The sequence below is a fragment of the Rhincodon typus genome, chromosome 18 (genome assembly GCF_021869965.1).
Source record: "Rhincodon typus isolate 14 chromosome 18, sRhiTyp1.1, whole genome shotgun sequence".
Taxonomy (NCBI): Eukaryota; Metazoa; Chordata; class Chondrichthyes; order Orectolobiformes; family Rhincodontidae; genus Rhincodon; species Rhincodon typus.
Window position 1 is genome coordinate 31,613,442 of NC_063349.1, and position 19,740 is coordinate 31,633,181.

At 39.2% G+C, this 19,740-nt stretch overlaps 1 protein-coding gene across 1 annotated transcript in view; it reads left to right on the top strand.

Moving 5' to 3' along the window:
* The window catches only part of tes (testis derived transcript (3 LIM domains)), a 47,257-nt gene extending 28,136 nt beyond the window's left edge, over positions 1 to 19,121 (top strand). The window contains exons 6-8 of the mRNA XM_020511536.2: positions 14,059 to 14,274; positions 17,323 to 17,481; positions 18,525 to 19,121. Coding sequence (XP_020367125.1) covers positions 14,059 to 14,274; positions 17,323 to 17,481; positions 18,525 to 18,716 — 567 coding nt within the window. The 3' untranslated portion in view covers positions 18,717 to 19,121. The remainder of the gene's footprint in view (positions 1 to 14,058; positions 14,275 to 17,322; positions 17,482 to 18,524) is intronic.
* The last annotated feature ends 619 nt before the right edge of the window (positions 19,122 to 19,740 follow it).

Sequence of the window (19,740 nt, forward strand, 5' to 3'; positions counted from 1 at the left end):
GGGATTCTATGATTCAATGAAATTACACCCAGCGTTATCTTTTGGATACACCATCCAGGAATATGATCTGTGGTCTTGACACCTGCAAGTATGAGGGGATCATAGTTGTATTTAATATAATGTGTATAGCTATTAACAGGGAACCTAAACAGCTTTGAGTTTAAATCTTAGCAAAAAAACCCTTTTTTTTAGATGTTTTATTTGTAGTGATGATAACTTTGGCAACACTGGCTTGAAGTTGCAGAAAGAAACTGAGGAAGTTGAATAACATTCTATAACATTCAGTTTGTGGTCTGGGTTAGAACAATTGAGTGAACAAGAGGAGTGCGAGCTTGGAAAAGGAGAGGGTTGTAAGCATTGGATGGTTGGAATCACCGGGTGTGGAGGTGAGGTGGATGGGAGATGCTGAAAGAAGTTAGGGGTTGTAACCTGGGAAAGTAAGGTTAGGGTCCAGGTTTCACATATGAATTACAATGGAGAAAAGGAAGCCTCCGAGCCCTCAGACAAATGCTAATACAGCATCAGGTCATTATAATAAAACCAATGCCATGGAGGTGGCTAGGCAACTTGCGGCTGTGGTCAGTGATAAATGGTGATCTGGAAGAATGGAGCTAACACGATTCAGAGGAGTTGCTTGCCTTCCTTGTTGAAGGTAATCCATCCAGATGGTGCCAGCTAATTTTCCTTTCCTTCTCCACAGTGCAGAGGTATTTAATGGCGCTTCTCAAAGCTATAAACTTCAGAGCACACTAGTCCACATACTAATATGTCAGGCTACTAGCACATACAGGCTACATTATAAGGCAAACCCATCTTGGAGAAGGATGTCAATCATCTGTTAAACCTGTTGTTCTTTGTTCTTTGTTTGCAAAATGCCTGTTGCCTGGTTTTGGTTTGGAGGAAGGACACTTCTTTAACTCCTAAATTAAAATGCCAAACAGCAACTTTCAATCAGGAATGTGTTCTGGGAATGTAGTAGGCTGCTCAGGATGCCTACAAAACAGATGCAGTGGAGCCCAATCTCTAGGAATTAATCTCTAATCTCACAGATTCTTTTGTTCTAACTGAAATTAAAAGCTTTTGTGATGTAAAGCATAAGGTCATTTTCAAATTCTTTCCTTAGGAATTTTTGTTTGAAGTTGTTGCTGTGAAAGGAGCATTGAGTCAGTAAATTAGCTTTGGTTACGTCTCCTTTTATAGTTGTAAATTAGATACAAAGCAACTGGAGTTGATTCGGGAGCATGAACTTTTTATTTATGTACTGTAGATAAACGAATAATTCCATTGCTTTTTTCACTATTCAAACAAAAAATGGGATTGATTGTTAGAACGAGGCCTGCGCTGCTAATTCATCTTTGTTAGCACTCAAACATTTGTTTTGAGAGATTTTGTGAATTCAATATACCCACAGCTCTGCATTCTAATTTCTATTTAACATTATATCAGGACTCGGAATAGCTGTCCTATTTAGTTTGTTGTGATTCAAATCCAAGGACTGATTTAATAACTGAATAGGCCACCTTGTGACAAATATTTTACATGATTGAGTGAAATGCTTCATATTTGAGAGCGACAGTAAAGTTTCTTCATTAATAAGAGACGAATGGAAAACCATCTGCCAGCTTGGTAGAGAAATTCTTGTTTATTGTTCACCATTTTAGTTGCAGTGTCAGTGTTTGATCCTTTCCTCCAAAACTGCTTCAGCAGTGACAAATTTTCCACATTAAAAAGGCACTCTTCCGCATATACTTTTTAGCCAAAAAAGAACGTCTAAGGTTGCCAAAGTGAGCTGGAATGTGGTTTAATCAACCGTTTGGAGCAAAATGTAATCTTGACAGAGGAGTTGAAGTTTGCTCCAGGAACAGCTGCTGAAAAATCATCGAGGCTTTGGCAATTAAGTGACCTGCTAAGCTCATGAAGAAATGCATGACATTTATGTGGTTCATGTCTCAAATGCTGACCCCTTTACTGGTCAAAAGTAACTGCAAAACCTTTATTTTTAAATGCTAGTTACAATTTTTTAATAAGAAGATGTCTTGCTAATTCACTCTGTTGGCATAAGCCTGGAAGTTACTATTGCTGTATTAGTGCTGCAGGATTTGTATCATAGCCATCCACTATCACTATAGGATCCCTGCAATTTCTCAGTTTAATTGACAACTACAAGTGGTTTTAGACTCTTTGAAGTGAGACTATGAATCCCACTGTTTGTTGTTATAAGGTTTTAGGCAGTAAAGGATTGTAAATTGACTTTTATGATTTTTTTCTTGGTAAAGTCTACAAAAGACACTTAGAATACATTTTACAGAAGTTTATTTTGCATCCCCTCTGCATGGGACCTGAAGTCTGACCATGCTAGAAGGGAAACAGGTTGTGGATGAGGGCGCTGGTTGTTATGTGTTGACACTATAGTGTCAACGAGCATCTGGATGAGAAGAGAGGCATAGGTTGGCATGGAGTGTATGAGGAGACATGGGTTGGCATTGAGATATGGGGGGAAAAGAGGAGGTGTAGGATGGAGGAACATTTTTTATTTTTTTTAAAAATTAAACTTTCACACAGTGCCAGTACACTGTAGCTTTCCACTAAGTCCACCTCACAGGGAGCCCCACCATCCTGGTATGAAAATCCAATATTCTGGGACATTATTTTCCTCAGATCTGTGTTGTGGGTTTGGGAAATGTCCCCACTCTATTGGAAATGAAAATCCCGACCAATTTTGCAACCTTTCGGAAAAGGCAAAAATAGACATCTGTGCGAGTTACACTCATTTTAATGGTGAGAAATCGGCCTGCACCTAGTCTTTGTAAGTATAGTTTCTAATGCGAGGTTTGAGGGGTAGTCTTCCTCAGTTGTCTGAGCAGATGCTTAGAAAAAGTGTTAGCTGTCTTGCATGGGTAAATAAGGTGCCTGACATTTTTTTTTAAATCTGACAATGAAATAGTCAAGTATTGGTCCTAAACACTCAGGACTCTTGAACGTTCCTCCATGAAGTGTAATAAAAACAAAAACTCTCCATGTGGAGCTAAAGTCACAGTTGCTGAAATGACACAGACTAATTTCTGAGCCAAAGAAAATGCCTTAAAAACCTTGCCAGAAAATGGCAAAAAGAAATTCTTTTTGAAGAAATGGAAAAGCCATTATCTCTATTGTGCACTACCACGTGTTATAGATACATCCCAAGACATTTTTCTCACTTTGAATTCCTGTGAAGTATAGCCACCAATAACTGAATGAGGATACCATTTTGAACAATATTTCATGAATGGTAATGAGATAACAAAATTGGTAATCTGTTTTGATGGTGGGAGTGGAAAGAAATTTGGTCTGGATATACAGATGGCTTGCTTTCTTCTGTATGGTACGCTTTCTAGATTCAAGAAGTTTTTAAAAAAAGACAAAATTAGACTGGACCGTTCAAGTGGTTTCTCTTTAAAAGGTGCCAGAAGACAAAATGGACATTTGCAGACTAAATCAAATTTCAATATTGGTCCTAAAGGGATTTGTACCTTGCCAAACAAAATATTGTATAGCAAGATACAATAGGGGAGAATTTTTTTCATGTCATGCTGTTTTTTGCAATGCTATGTAGATGATTTTGTTTCCTCAGGGGTGAAGTAGTTTAAGGACTGCGACCTGTGTGGCATTTTTTTGATGTTAGTTATGAAATATGCCACCCAAATGAAATTATACCACTATATATTATTTCCCTTACGAGGCAAGGAAGAGTTTTAATTTTGCAAAATAACATTAAGCCTTTGATGCAGAGCTGACAGCTAGTTTTGGATTTTTCTCAAACTTGACTTCAAATTAAACTAAAGATCTGGAGAATTACAAAATGAACTACCAGTTTACTATGTTAATATTTCAGGTCCAGAGACACTTCTTCAGAACTGTACCCAAAATGTTAACTTTTTTTTCTTCACAGTAGCTGTCAGACCTGCTGAGCTTTTCCATCAATTTGTGTTTTGGCTTTAGTTTTCCAGCATCCATGATTCTATGAGGTTTTTTAAACCAATTTACTGTTGTTCTTTTAACAAGTAAAGTCCCATTCTCCCACTGAGTTATTGAGCTAAAAAATTTCTGGGATATAAAGGTACAAATCTACATCTAGCTGTTTCTCTTCAAGTGGATCAGTTGGTTTACCAAGCTAGGAAACATTTTTTTTTAATTTGACAAGTTAAAGCTCAGATACTTGGTAATTGATTTTGTTTCATTAAAATAAAAACACATAACTCAATGAAATTGCTTATGAATGTTGTTTTCCAAGTGTCGCTCAAATCTCTTAATTTGCAAATATTTAGTATATAAAACATGAAGAAGCCATCCATATAGTTTTCAGTAGATCACACCTCGACAGAAGGGAGAAAAAAAGAGGAACAAAGAAATGTCTCCATGTTCTTGAAATTAACTTGACTTTTTCTGATTGATAATCTGCTTGGCTGTGGGAGGGGAATGAATATCAAGCAAGAAATACTAGGCTGGATTTTACCAAAAAGTAGCTAATTGTCAAGTACAAGAGAGTTTTATTGAGTGTTTCTCCCCTGGAGCTTTAAGTGAGTTTTCTCTGCTGCTGAACTCAATGTGAGATATGAAGGATAACATTCTGCTGTCAGAGGGCCGTGAATTTTCGAAAGTCCTTGCCACAGAGAGCTGTGGGGGCAGAGTCCTTGTGTATATTTAAGGCTGAAATAGATAAATTATCTGTCTGCCTATCAGTAAGGGAATCAAGTGTTATAGGCAAAAGGCAGCAGAGTGGACATGAGGAGTGTCGGATCGGCCACGATCCTATGACCGAGCAGGTGTGAGGGGCTGAATGGCCTACTCCTGTTCCTAATTCTTGTGGAATTATGTATCCACCAGGCTTCTCTAATGCAATGCCTGCACTGCTGTGTGCTTACAGCAGTATGAGTGTATAAGTATTTGCACTGCTGTGATCTTCTGGGATTTGTGCAACTGGTGCCATATTCAGAGGCCAACTGTGCACCAGTTCAGTCACAAGCAGTACACGCATTTCTGAAGAAGGGTCCAGACCTGAAACATCAGCTTTCCTGCTCCTCTGCTGCTTGGCCTGCTGTGTTCATCCAGCTCTACACCTTGTTATCTCACATTAATAGATGCATTACTATTTTTTATCATTACCTGTCTGACCAACTGTCATTGTAACTGAAGTTACATGAATCATTCTACCTATCCTTGGTGTCATGCCATGTTAGAATTATGTTTAAAAGAATGCTATTCTTTCCCTAACACCAACATAGCATAATGTCTTCTCATCGGTTAACATGGGATGATCTCATGTTGGAAAGCCTTCAAACAGTTGAAAATGTTAACTTTTATTGAACAAGAAAAGCAAAGATAAAACAAAGAAAAGGGCCTGCATCTGGGAACAAACTTTCCTTTCAAGCAATCACAAACTTAGTTGATGAATGATCACTGTGTTAGTTCAGATTTGTCTGGCTTGTTGCACCCAATGCTTTACCAAACTATTATCATGTTGAAGATGATTTTCCACCTGCTCAAAGTCCTCATCTTCCTTCTCAGAGCACTGCTGCCATTCTCCAAGCTCTTCAGTATTCATTGCATCCTGCTTCGCCTGCACCAGTTGTGCAGGGCACATCATTCAAGGATTCTAGGGCTTATACTGTTCGTTAGAACTGCAGATCGATCCAAGGACTGGAACCTCATCTTTAGCAGGCTTACCAGCTCCATGACAGGCCTGGTGGAAGAATGGGCTGCCTTGTATGATGCCTGCTGTATCTTGATATGGTTCTCTCAACGCATCAAGTGCACAGACTACAGCATCCTGTACTTGGAGGAAACCCACATTGACTTCACCAATCTCCCTACCACAGCAGTGGCCCTTGATAACTCCTCTTGATTTTCAGTGAGCAGACTTCCATGTTGCACCACCACCCCCTGGCCAATTTGGGAAGGACTACTCCGGCTGACCTCTCTGCAGTTCCCAACTAAGCACTAATACCATACGGGTTGCACAGGACCTGCAGGACTGACGTGGTCCATTCCCTGTTTTTAAAAAGTTGAACCTGATTTAGAGGCTTAAAATAAATAGAATCCAACAGCTAACGAAGTAAAATGTGGCACCTACTTATTGATTCTATAATTAACTGGAGATAGAGGGTACTAAGTTATGTTGGCTGAAGAAAAACCTAGATTTTGATTTAGAATTCAAGTTTTTTACAATTGATTCATTTGTATATGATGTCAGAATTCCTAAGAGGTTCTGTATTTCGTTTGAATCCCATGAAGCATTTTTGAGCTGTTGAAGCATCCAAGAGCATTGCCAGATACATAAACTGTTCTCAACATGCCCATTTTTAGCAGGGCCTGAAATACCATTTGTGTTAGGTTTGTGTAATATTGTCAGCTAAGTCTATAAAGTATGATGCAGGGAAAATTATTGCAATTAAAAGCCAAATCTCATGTTGATCTGTTTAAAAGTTTAAAAAAATATTCACACATGAATGACAGAAAACTCGAATCACTTTTTACAGGAGCTTGTTGTGTAACTAGAAATCAAGTACTTTATAGGGAGCCTGTACTTCACCAATGGGATCATTTTATAGTGTGCAAACCAGCAGTCAGGAAGACTCCATGCCACTATGGAAATGGTGGGCAGTGCCTGGATGTCCTGCTCCCATTCCTGACACACTCAGTTGTTGCTGATGGGGAAGTGGGTGGAGTGTAACTAGCAGAAGATGGAATGCCAAACTCAACAAGCTCAAAGAGACACCCTTTTGCCTGGTCTAAGGACCTTAACCCGCAGTGTGAGAATCATGGATTTAAACAGTGGACATGAACTCTCGCTGGAAGAGATGGATTAAGTCCATTTAAGTGTTATTATCTGAAGTTTATTTTAAAAGATATCATCTTTAAATATGAAAGACATACACTGAAGCTGTCAATGAGTTTTGTTTTAAAACAAAGCTTTGCCAGGCTACTTTCATTGATGGGCCATTGATATGGGTTAGAAAAACAAAACATTATCAACTCTTGCATTTTCAGTCAGTGTTTGACATTTCACAAGGTTTATGATTATATTATTATGAAAGCTTGTCTGAGTTTCAAGCACTACAATTATCTCTGTTATGAGTTCACCATTTGATTTGCAGTTTAAAGAGGCCCCAAAGGGATCTTTTTTGTTTTAACTGATATGGGGTCTGAATTGACATTCTTTTCCATAAAAGATTAACCACCTGTGGAACAAAAACTAAAGCTGCTGGTAAAGCTCAGCAGGTCTGACAGCATCTGTGAAGAAGAAATCCGAGTTAACGTTTTGGGTCTGCTGACCCTTCCTCAACTGATGGTAGCTGGTAAAACGTCAGTTTATATGCAGAAAATAGGGAGGGGGATGAGGTTGGGAGTAAATGATAGGATAGAGCCTGAAGAGAGAGAGAAGAGCAGTTGGATAGACAAAGGAGTTGATAATGATCTGGCTCGGAGGGCGAATAGTTGTTAATGGGGACTGTTAGTAACTAATAATAGGTTGTGTGTAATGGCAGGCTATGTGATAAGGTGTGTGCGGTAGGGGGCTAGGACATGGAATAGTTTAGGCCCTAAAATTATTGAACTCAATATTGAGTCCGGTGGGCAACAGGGTCCCCAAGCAAAAACGAGGTGTTGTTCTTCCAGCTTGCATTGGGCTTCGCTGGAACACTGCAGCAAGCCAGAGACAGAGATGTTGGCCAGAAAACAGGGTGGTACATTAAAGTGGCAAGTACCTGGAAGCTCAGTGTCTGTTTTTGCAAGCAGAATGTAGATATTCTGTGAATCAGTCACCCAGTCTACGCTTCGTTTACCCAGTAAAGAGGAGACCACATTGTGAGCAGCAAATGCAGTAGACTAGATTCTGGGAAGTGCAGGTGGAGTGTTGCTTTACCAGGAAGGAATGTTTTGGCCTTTGGATAGTGGGGAAGGAGGAGATAAATGAGCAGGTGTGGCACCCTCACCAGTTGCAGGGGAAGGTGCTGTGGGGGGTGATAGTGGTGGTGGTGGGGGTGTTGGGTGTTGGGGGTAAAGGAAGAGTGGGCCAGGGTGACTACCTATGGAGATTTACACGTTTTGAATGGGTATTGTGAATGAGTTTATTTATCCACCACGTTTATGTGAATAAGACCTCTGTTATGTTGTAAGAAGTGTATTTCCTCCCTTCTGCATGTCTGCTAAGGTTGATACTGGGTGAGTGGCTATGGATGTGGTATTAGAATGTGAAGTTGGGGGAGCTTTGGTTGGGCATATGGGGAGGAGAGGGCATGTGAGTGGGAGGAAGGTCTAGTAGTTTATGAAACAACTGGATCCATGTCCTACAGAACTAAAGTGGGTCTTCAAAGCAGTCCACCTCAGCACTTACCCATGGCCACCTAAGATCTGCTTCCAGGGCAAAAATATAGTATGTTGGGGCACTTTTAAGTCGTGAACAGGTCTGCCAAATCAAGAAATTTTCTGACTTGTGTTATCCACCATCAGTAGCCAAAATCTGATCTAAAATAACTGCAGCCAATTTGCGCACAGCAAAGTCCTACAATCAGCAATTAACTAAATTGGATAATGTGCTATTCTGATATTGTCCTGAACACTCAGAACTTCACCGCATCTCTTCAAATTGTACCATGGGATCTTTACGTCCAACTAAACGGGCGGAAGGGTCTTTTATTTTGTAACTTTTCCAGAATATAAGGTGGCATCTCCCACATCATAGATTCCTCTGGGATGGAATTTGAAGAGACAACCTCCTGTTTCAAGTCAGAGTGCTACAGAGCTGACATTGGTATCTAATTACATGGCTTGCCAGAGCAAAAAGTTGGGGAATTAAGCCAAGCCAAGAAAATGTCGAATGGAGATTCGAAGACATGTAAATTCAATGGAGATCATGAGCTCTCAAAATGGAGTTACAGCAATTCTCATCACCTGAAAACAGGTGATATTACCATTATGTTCAGTGGTGGATGTATCATCAATAAATGTTACTAATATTCCTAAATAGAATTTGAAGTAAATCAGAAATAAAGCTAGAAAAATAGACTGGCACAATATTGAAGTGTATGTCCTGCTTCACACAGCCAGGGTGTTCGAATCTCATACTATTGTATCACCCTGACAATTTACAAACACTTACTTCAGGTTCAGGGAATGCTCACTGAAATTAGATGATGAATTTAAATTAAAATGTATGAACAGCTTATTTAATTTACTTTAATTATTTGAATTGCTACCATTAACCTAAATAAAATAATGAGGTTTGCCAAACTTTTCCCCTTGTTCTGCATCCACTGTGCGTAGTTGCTGTCTGACACATTCAGTCCTCTTCTTCCAGTATGTTTGATCAGGGTAGATAGCTTTAAAAGACCATCATGCCTAAGTTTGTGTTCTCTAGTTTAGTATGCTTGCCTTTATTGGTCAGTGCATTGAGAATAGGAGTTGGGAGCTCATGTTGTGGCCCTACAGGACATTGGTTAGGCCACTTTTGGAATACAGCGTGCAATTCTGGTCTCCCTGCTATAGGAAGGATGTTGTGAAACTTGAAAGGGTTCAGGAAAGATTTACAAGGATGTTGCCAGGATTTGAGCTATAGGGAGAGGCTGAATAGGCTGGGGCTATATTCCCTGGAGCGTCAGAGGCTGAAGGGTGACCTTATAGAGGTTTATAAAATCATGAGAGGCATGGATAGGGTAAATAGTCAAGGTTTTTTCCCTGGGGTGAAGGAGTCCAAAACTAGAGGGCATAGGTTTAAGGTGAGAGGGGAAAGATTTAAAATGGAGACCAGGGGCAACGTTTTCATGCAGAGGGTGGTGTCTGTGTAGAATGAGCTGCAAGAAGAAGTGGGTACAATTACAATATTTAAAAGGCATCTGGATGGGTATATGAATAAGATCGTTTAGAGGGTTATGGGCCAAATTCTGGCAAATGGGACTAGATTAATTTGGGATATCTGGTCGACATGGACAAGTTGGACTGAGGGTTCTGTTTCTGTGCTGTACAGCTCTATGACTCTTTAATAGAGTAGACCAGATTGATGAATTGTGGATCCCCTAGAACCTTCTATAGTTGTGTTATTCATACTCTGAAGGATTCTTCTTCCTCCAATGTCTTTTTCTTCTAATATGCGTTTTACCTGGATATGATTCACAGATCTTTTCAAACAGGCCATCGACAAAGCCCCACTACTGGAGTATGGAGAACTTCTAAAATTATTGCCATAACCATTTGTGAACTTCCACTTGTTCAGAAACCTTTTATCAGCTGTAATGAAATTCATGGCAGGACTGACGTATGAGGAGAGATTGAGTCAGCATTGTATTCACTGGAGTTTAGAAGAATGAGGGTCCCCTCTTCCCTCATTCTTCATAGAAAGCTATAAGATTCTAACAGGACTACACAGGAAGGATGTTCCCAATGGTGGGAGAGTCTAAAACCGGGCGTCATGGTTTAAAGATAAGGAGTAAACTTTTCAGGTGTGAGATGAGGAGAAAATTCTTCACCCAGAGAGTAGTTAACCTGTTGAATTCACTACCATAGAAAATCATTTGAGTCCAAATCATTGTGTTTTCAAGAAGAAGGTAGAAATAGCACTTGTGGCTAAATAGAGGAAGGGATCTAGTTGGAGGGTAGAATCAGGGTATTAAGATTGATGATCAGCCAAGATCATGTTGAATAGTGGAGCAGCCTGAAGGGTTGAATGGCCTACTTCTGCTATTTTCTATGTTTCTGTGTTTACAGATGCAAAGCCAGGAAGGTTGGCATGGTTTCAGCCACCTCAATCATGTCAGTTGGTATAGCCTTCGGTCAGGGGGTCTCGGCACAGTAAAGTCAAGGGCAGCCTCCAATACTAATCCAGTGTCTTAGACACAGTCATTCAGGTGCTCAGGGCAGTCTGAGTCAGGATGCTGTCCACATGAGGAGTGAGGCAGCCCACCACTCTTCTTGACATTGCTAGGCTTCGTGGTGAGAATCTCCAAAAAAAAACTCTGCACAACTTGAACCTAGCCAAGAATCTAAGATTCAGTCCAGAATGTTTTTGTGTTTCTTCTCTATTCAAAAATAGGGCTGTATGTAAAAAAATGTATTTTAGGATTGAAATATGCCCTTTCTTTTGATGGTATAGAATGATATGAAGTATAATGTTCACCTAGTGCCAAACCAACTCTATCCTCCATCGTTGCAAACCATCATCCTGAATATAGTCAGAACATTTAACAAACTTAAAGTAATTACCAGTAGTTACAGTGGACCTCCAGCAGAGGATGCACTTCACTTTCATTCAGAAAAGGCAGTTCCAATGAGTGGAAGTTGAAACTAAACAGCCCAAAATACTCTTCTGTCCACGCCCTTTGTTATTTTAGCTGTAACTTTTTTTTCATACAGCTGAAAATAAATCCAGTACTATGGCATGTACAGTGCATCACCCATATCTCATTAACACATATGGCAAATCTGACCAGATGTTAGAAGCTAACTACTTAAAAAAGAAATTCATTTACATGGAGAATTCTTTAGTTATATTTTAAAACATTGCTTTTAAAAGTTACTAGTTTAATGTAATTTTCTCCAGTCTTTGGAAACTGATTATTCCTTCAAACAGGAACTGCTTACTCTGGGATTTGGATGGACTACTTTGTTTCCATTATTTTCTTTGCAGTTTAGCCCTTCACTATGGGAAAACAAATTTAGCATTAGCTTGCTAGAGAGACCTTCCAAAATTAGCAAAGTGGCCTGTTCTCACAACAGCCTTTTTAATTTTCTTTGAATAGTTTTAGCAGGATGCAGTACAAGTACCTATTTTTATACAGAATAAAGGGTTTCCCATCTGTTAGTGTTTTTGCTGAAGTATTTTCATATCAAGGTTGAATAGAACTCCATTTTTTTGCCTAATTTTGTCCACACTCCAAATTGTCACTACCTTGATTGGGGTATGATCCCACAACCTGGTTTTTTTCAGGTTCCCCCCCACCCCACAACCCGCTATTTGTTCTCTGCTGCTCCAGGAGAGGGCCAACATAAAATGTTTCCAATGAGAGTCTCGACAGTGAGTGCGACTATCAGGAAATTGTTCCCTGAGGGTGCAAATCAATTGAACCTGATGCCTGCATGCATTTCTAGAATGACTCAATGGATGTAGATGTGGATGTTAACCTCTATCTGACCTTTAGCAGTAATCAATTTTAATGAGGCCTCAACAGCTTGTGTAGTGTTCTGTAAAAATATTGAATTATTTCATTGAAATCTTTCAGTGTTGGACATATAACAACCTGTACTTCATGAAGCCTATCACTAGACTGTTTTGGTGTGATTTATTGAATATCATAATGTGATATTTTCATGCTAAAAATCATTTATGCCTTCCTTTATAAAGGTTAGCAAAATTGGAATGTTATTGACAGACTCACTGACGTCAGAATGTCAAAGGTTATCCTCACTTCCTGGATGGCACTAAATGAGCATTTTATGAAAGCTTCTGATCCAGTTTGAAATTTTGTCAATTATTTGCAAAGCCATATTTAGATTGGGTTTACACTTTATCAGTAATTAGCCAAGGATTGTTTTCATTAGTATATAATAACATAATTATTAAGAACTTAGCTGTAATTTGTAGCTAAAATCCATATACCAATTGTCATTATCAACTTTAGAACTGACCAACACTATAATCAAGCTTGAATCCAATTTCAAGCACCTAAGATGCTTCTGTGAGATCGTCATTTTGCTGTTTCAGTTTGCAGTACTGCCTGAGTTATTTTGTTGAGCATTGAATGCTGATGTCACTCTGTCAGACCAACTGATTTGCATGAATTGTGGTTTTTAAGGTGCACTAGCATGTCACATAAAAGAAGAAGGAAGCAACTTGCCTTTATATGGACCTTTTCATGTCCTTATTACATTGAAATGTACTTTATTGCCAATTATCTTTTGATGAATGGTCACTGTTGTTATATTCATAAGTGCAGCAGCCAATTTGTGCACAGTAAAGTATCATAAATCAAAATGAGATAATTGAGCAGTTAATCAAATTTAATTTTGGAATAAATGCTGGAAACATTGAATTGTACCAAAGAATTTTTACACCGCTTGAAGAGACAGGTGAGGCAAATAACCCCCAAGTATAGTTTCCATCCAAAAGCTAGTGGTTCTGTCAATGCAACACTTCCATCCCATTCCGAACTGTGAAACTAGAAAAACCGGGTCCAGGTGTCCATTGCAGACCTTCTGCCTCAGCAGAAGGAGATAAGCTGGTCGGGGAGGATTTAAAACAATCTAGTAAGGTCAACATTGAAGTAAACTCCTCTTTTGTGACCATAATCAAAATTTTCATTTATTGTAATTTTTATTGTTTGCAGATCAGTTGGTAATTTTGTTGTGAACTAAACCATAAAGATTAGGAAAATCTTGAGTTCAGCCCTTATCTCGTTCACACATCTCCACTCGGCAGTGATAGAGCAGCTAAACTTGGCTGGGGTAATAAAGAACTAGCCAGGATTGCTGCTTCTTGATCTCTCTTCACTAGTCCCTCTGTACACTTGTCTGCTAAGGAGCGATTTGAGCTCGTCTATAATTTTTCCCCTCCCTGTGACACCTTCTCTTCCCTGTGATTGAATAGCCTGACAACATTTGTTATCTGGGTTCCGATGTGAAGTATTACCATGACAGCAAAATACTGGACCTTGTATCTATATCATGTCAGGTAGGTAATGTATTCAAACCTCTATCTGGTTTTGATAGCATACAGTCTTTTTTTTATTCTTTCTGAAGGTCAAGGTTAGAATCTGTTTGGGTGGACACAGGAATTAGCAAATGAAATAATTCACTGATTAAAGACAGCTTCTCAGACAGGTACTGCAGTGACTGTGAGCAACTTTATTCTACAGATGGATTGGACAGATTAAAGTGCTACAAGTACCCTTGAAGATGATAAGTTCATAAAATAGAGTTGAAGCTAAGATCAGATCAGCCATGTGTCGTAATTTTGTTTTATAACACTGTCGCACGTTTTCAGTTATTTTCTGTTGTCTGTTGATATCACTGAGAGTTCTGTTCTTGTTATAGGCATGCTTCCGTTGTAAATTGAGCATGAAAGAGGGAGACCCAGCTGTATATGCAGAGCGGGCTGGTTATGATAAGCTGTGGCACCCCGCTTGTTTTGTCTGCTGTGTCTGCAGTGAATTGCTTGTGGATATGATCTACTTTTGGAAGAAAGGAAAACTGTACTGTGGACGTCACTACTGTGACACCGAGAAACCACGTTGTGCTGGCTGTGATGAGGTAGGGAAAAACAATTGTCAAAACAATAGAAAGTGTATGATTATGATTTCAACATTTCTTTACCATGTATCATATCATAGTAAACCAGTTATTCATGAAGAATCTAGCCTGGGACTGTAAAGGAGTCCGTTTTAGCTAATATGCCATTATATAAATGTACAAAGAATAACTTATGAATGCCTAATGATCTAAACTTGACAGCTGTCCTTTGCCTTTTGGGATTTATAGCTGTAAAATACCCTTTGTGAACTTCTTGACTTTAAAAAGGGTGGCACAGTGCCTCAGTGGTTAATACTGCTGCCTCACAGCGCCAGGGACCTGGGTTTGATTCCACTCTCGGGCGACTGTCTTGTGTGGAGTTTGCACATTCGCTCTGTGTCTGCATGGGTTTCCTCCAGGCGCTCCGGTTTCCTTCCACAGTCCAAAGATGTGCATGTTAGGTGGATTGGCCATGTTAAACTGCCCATAGTGTCGAGGGATATGCAGGCCAGGTGAGTCAGCCATGAGAAATGCAAGGTTACATGGCTGAGGTAGTGGGATGGGTCTGGGTGGGATGCTCTTTGGAGTGTCACTGTGGACTCGATAAGCCAAATCGCCTGCTTCCACACTGTAGGGATTCTATGATTCTATGAAAAAGAAGAAAAACTAAAATTTAGTTGAAAATAATGGAACAAATATATTAAAAATAACAAGGAAACAGCAAGAAACATTAGTGCATGATGTTGACAGATCTTGTAACTTGCACTTTACAGAGCAATTAAAACAAACAGCAATTTGCTCACTATCCTATTGAGCTGTAATTCTTAGGTGGAGTAATAACAAGAGCACTTCTGCGTGGCTTGTGGTATAGAGTAGAACTGAGCATTTGCTGCTGTCAATTTCCTTCGAAAATTAAAGTATTGAAAATCAAAAAACGTCCCTATACACGGCCACAGTCCATTTATACACATTGAAAACAATTAACTTTGATAGTTTTCAGACCAGAACTCATAGTTCATGTAAAGTTACTTCCACTTTGTTTTAAATTCCCATGCAAATGCACTTGCATAGGAATAGTGTCTTTATAAGTGTTATTTTGCATACTGATCAGTAATGTGCATTTTTGTGGAGAGCCAGCTAGTAAGAACTAAACAAATGAGCCAGATACTCATCCAGTCAGCCAAAAGTTTAAACTTTCTGATTTAATTTCCTCATTCTCACAAACAGTTCAAATTACATAATTCTGTATCATATTTGAAAGTCTGTTTCCCATCATTTTGTGTCCTTTAATAAATTGAGGGCTGGAAATCAGATTTTGTAGTTTGGGGGTTTTCTTTCAAAAGACAAGTAATTGAACTTAGTTGTGTTTTATTTTCTAATTAGATATATATGCTTAAATGAAGGGCTTCAGACTAAAACTCATTGCAATTTCCAGAGTTGTCATAGCCTGCTAGCAAACTTGTCAGATTCCAGCCTAGAGTTCCCAAGCATGTTTTTTGGTGTTCGGAAGTACAATTTATTCACCTTAGGTGTCAGTATTCCTACACTTTTTAAAAAATCTATTAACAGGAAATTACTCTCCATGAAAATCTACAGGGAAACCATTTTATAAGCAGTTTTTTCTTTCACATGTCTTTCTCTTGAGGTATGAAACAGCAAAAACATGTTGAACTATGATTATGTTAGCTTTCTCCTTAGGTAAACCTGAAAGGGTAAAATATTGAACACTGTATTAGCCAATCTCCCACAGTTACAGTGAGAGTCAAACAGAGACACAGATAAAGAGAAATGGAGTGGACTGGTATACTTTGAATTGTATTTTAAATGATTATAATCGCCTGTTCTATTTTTACCTCAGGAGCTGAAAGCAATTATTGTTCATAGATATCGTAGAAAGCTGTATAAAGAATATGTCATTCCAAATTGGGAGAAGGTTCTGAATAAAAGCTCAGATTTAAATAGAAGTATTGAAGTATAACATTTCATAATGCTGAGCACTTAGGTATTCTATAAAGATGGAAAGACCAAATGGTCTTTATCTATTCATATATGACTTGACGTTACTGTTTCTAAAAACTGCAAACTAAACACAGGATAGTAAATGCTCCTCCTTGTAGAGAGGATTTATTTACTGTGATTTGCTCAATCTGCATAGGATAGGGGAAATTTCATTTTTTTATCACAACCCCTGCCTGTACAATGTTGCTTTTTTTCTTAAATTCTACCAGGTGGATGGATATTCTTTACCTGCTTCTAAAAGCTCTTTGTTTACTCCTTTCTGTAGAGGAACTGGTGAATTGTTGTGAAGGTCACCATAAGAAAAGCATCCTCCTGATTTGTGATGTTGATTTCTTGCATTAGCTCAGATTTTTAAGTAAAACCTGGGATACTCTAACTTGCAGTGCTTTCCTCAGACTGTAGGTGTCACTGTGGTGTATGTTCTTCCCATGTGTCAGTTGACATGGTGGTCTTAAAAACATTTTCATAACACACTGATTTCCAACTTACCATGTGCAATCCACTAAAAACACGCCCCACTTCTTGCTGTGATACAACATTACAAAGAGATATTCACGTGTATAACTTTTTGAAAAAGTTTTCCAGGAATAAAACTATGACACTGGTAATGTGTGCTAAACTCCACATAATGAAATAACATAAAGATACCTCCTACTGTACAATAGGCTTGTGTATTTATAAACTTCATGGAACGTTTTTGATTCTGTTACACCTCTTCCCCTTGTCAAATCACCTCAAAAATATATTTTGTGCTTTTTAACTTTGTGCTTTGTAGTTTTTAAAGGCCTCAGGATTGGTTCTAAAATACATAATATAGCTTATTAATTTCTCATGAAACTTGTTGTGCTTAGTATTGCTTTCATTTTCCTTGTGCAATGGGTGGTGTCATTGAAGCTTTCGGAAATGACTATATTCTGGCACTTGCATTGCATCCTTTTTTGTATTTTTAACACATCAAATAGATTTACTTACTATGTACTGTGATTACAAAATTGAACTGTATGTTGTGCATTTACTGTCTTGTTCTTTGTTGTTTCCCTCACTCCCTAGTTAATATTCAGCAATGAATACACTCAAGCTGAAGGCCAGAATTGGCACTTGAAGCATTTCTGCTGTTATGAGTGTGACTGTGTCCTTGCCGGAGAAATCTATGTTATGGTGAATGACAAACCTGTCTGCAAACCTTGCTATGTGAAGCTTCATGCTGCGGTAATGTATTTTGCCAAACTCTTTGGGTCTGTAATTGGGAGATTATAAAACTGCAAATGGTCATATCAAGATTGATTCCACCCTTAGGCTTTACTTATTTTTAGAGACTTTTGGAATTTTCAATAGAAGTTTTACTAGAGATACAGCTGCTATAACTATTTGTGTACAGATGTTTTTGGCCCTGCATGCCTTGTAAATGTAATTTTCCTTGCATACATTTATTTCTTTTTAATCCAGCCACTATACCGATTGAGAAATGCAAACAGTAATACCAATGCACCAACATTTAAAGTATTGTGTTTTGGTTACAATCTACAGGCTAGATTTTCCAGCGGTAAACTGCTTGTTCCTCATCGACTAAACATGCTCCCACTCCACCCTGATAACTGGGTGGCCTTAAGCTGAGAGTTGGAATTCAGTAGAAGGAGGTGCTACCCTTGAGAGCTGCTGGCCAACCAGCAGCCCTTGCAGAGCTAGTAGTGAACACTGCTGTGGATGCATCCTGTCCCACTAAGCAATGTTCCAGAGGGGCTAGGTACCTGAGGGGAAGGGGAAGGAGGAGGGTCGGACCAGGGAGGATGTTACAGGCCAGGTGGGAGGCTCACAGGGGAGGGTACAATCTTAAAGGGACTGCCCCAAAGCACACAGGACAACTCCCCCAAAGGATTTGTTCCCACTTCCTGTCCACCTTGACACCAAATGGGTGGGAAAATAGCCTTCCTACTTTAATCATTCTACGTTTGAGGAAGGCTGTCCTCCTGGAGGGATTTGTGTATGTAATTTAGAATTTAATGACTTACAGAAAAAAAAACAAGTAAGTGTCAACTTACGGCATTTCATAGAAGCTGTTTCTTGTGAGTTGAAGAGGTCAGAGTAAAATGCACAGGCATTTGGAACGCAAGCAAATTGGCACCAGGGAGCAAGCATGCAGCCAGGGACTAATTAACCAAATTTTGCACAGCACTACCGGATGGGTTATGATGGGTGTCAGTATAAATTTTGTGCAACTGTGAATTTCTTTCTGTGTCAATGTCTGATTTTAGGTGTGCCAGTGTTGTCATAACGTCATTGATCCAGAGGCCCAGCGTGTTACATATGGGAACTACAACTGGCACGCTACACCTGACTGCTTCCTGTGCTCTTGCTGCGGCAAGTGTCTGATTGGCCAGAAGTTCATGCCTGTGGAAGGAATGCTGTTTTGCTCAGTGGACTGCAAGAAGAAGTTGATGTCTTGAACGAAATTAACTGCAACAAATTTAAATGCTGATTACAACACTCTAAGCTCCAGTTTATACAAATTTAAATTCTATTACTTGTGTGTTGTGAAGGGAGGAATCACTCCTTTATTACAAACGTTAAGCATTTGCTAATTGAAAGTTGCATTGATGGGACAAAAATGTTGCATAATCATGACTAAGGAATCTATATACAGCATGTAGTACTATGAACTCATTTCTCCTAGTAAAACTTCAGTTTGCATTTCATGAAAAGCATGATTTAAATATCAAAGTTAGAAATCTCACATAACTCTGAAATGACATTCCCTTTTGATACTTTAGAAATAGTTATCCTATCCAGGCAAGAGCAGAGCTTGGGTGTACTTTCTTCGGCTTGAAAAATAAAATTCTGCTTGATCCGTTTTTCACTGAGTGTTCTGTGTTTTGTGGCTTGTGTTTTTCTTTCGCATGTTACTGTGGCTTAAAAACCAAGATTGAAAATTCAGCCACTCCTCAAAAACCGATGTGCTGCATCACCCGTTCACAAAGACTGTTTTGAGCTGATGCTAACAGCTCAATGGCTGTTGCCTGATTTATTGGTTAGAGGGAGTGAAGTAAAATCAAGTGTAATTGAATGCTTATAGGTACCCAGAGGTGGCAGCGCTAGAGGAGATGTCACATTAAGTTTCTTCTCATCTTGCTCTCTCGTCTGTCTTCTTCCATCCCCACCCATCCTTTGTCACCTCAATCGGTCTTCACTTTGTCATCATGGTAAACAGCAACTGCTTTCACCAATCACTTCTTTCATTGTGCCTCTGCTGAATAAAAGTTAAACAGTTCACATACTGAAGGCCCAAACCTCCTGACGATGCACTTGTTTTGTCCCTTGTAACCCATCAGTTTAGAAACTAGGGACCTCCTCATGACTCTCCTCCTCGATCTGGTAAAGGTAGCCGTGATACCAGACAGTGAGTCATGGAAGGGGCAATAGCTCCCAACCATCTTGCCCCTCGTCCGTGGTTACCTACACTCGGATTCCTTG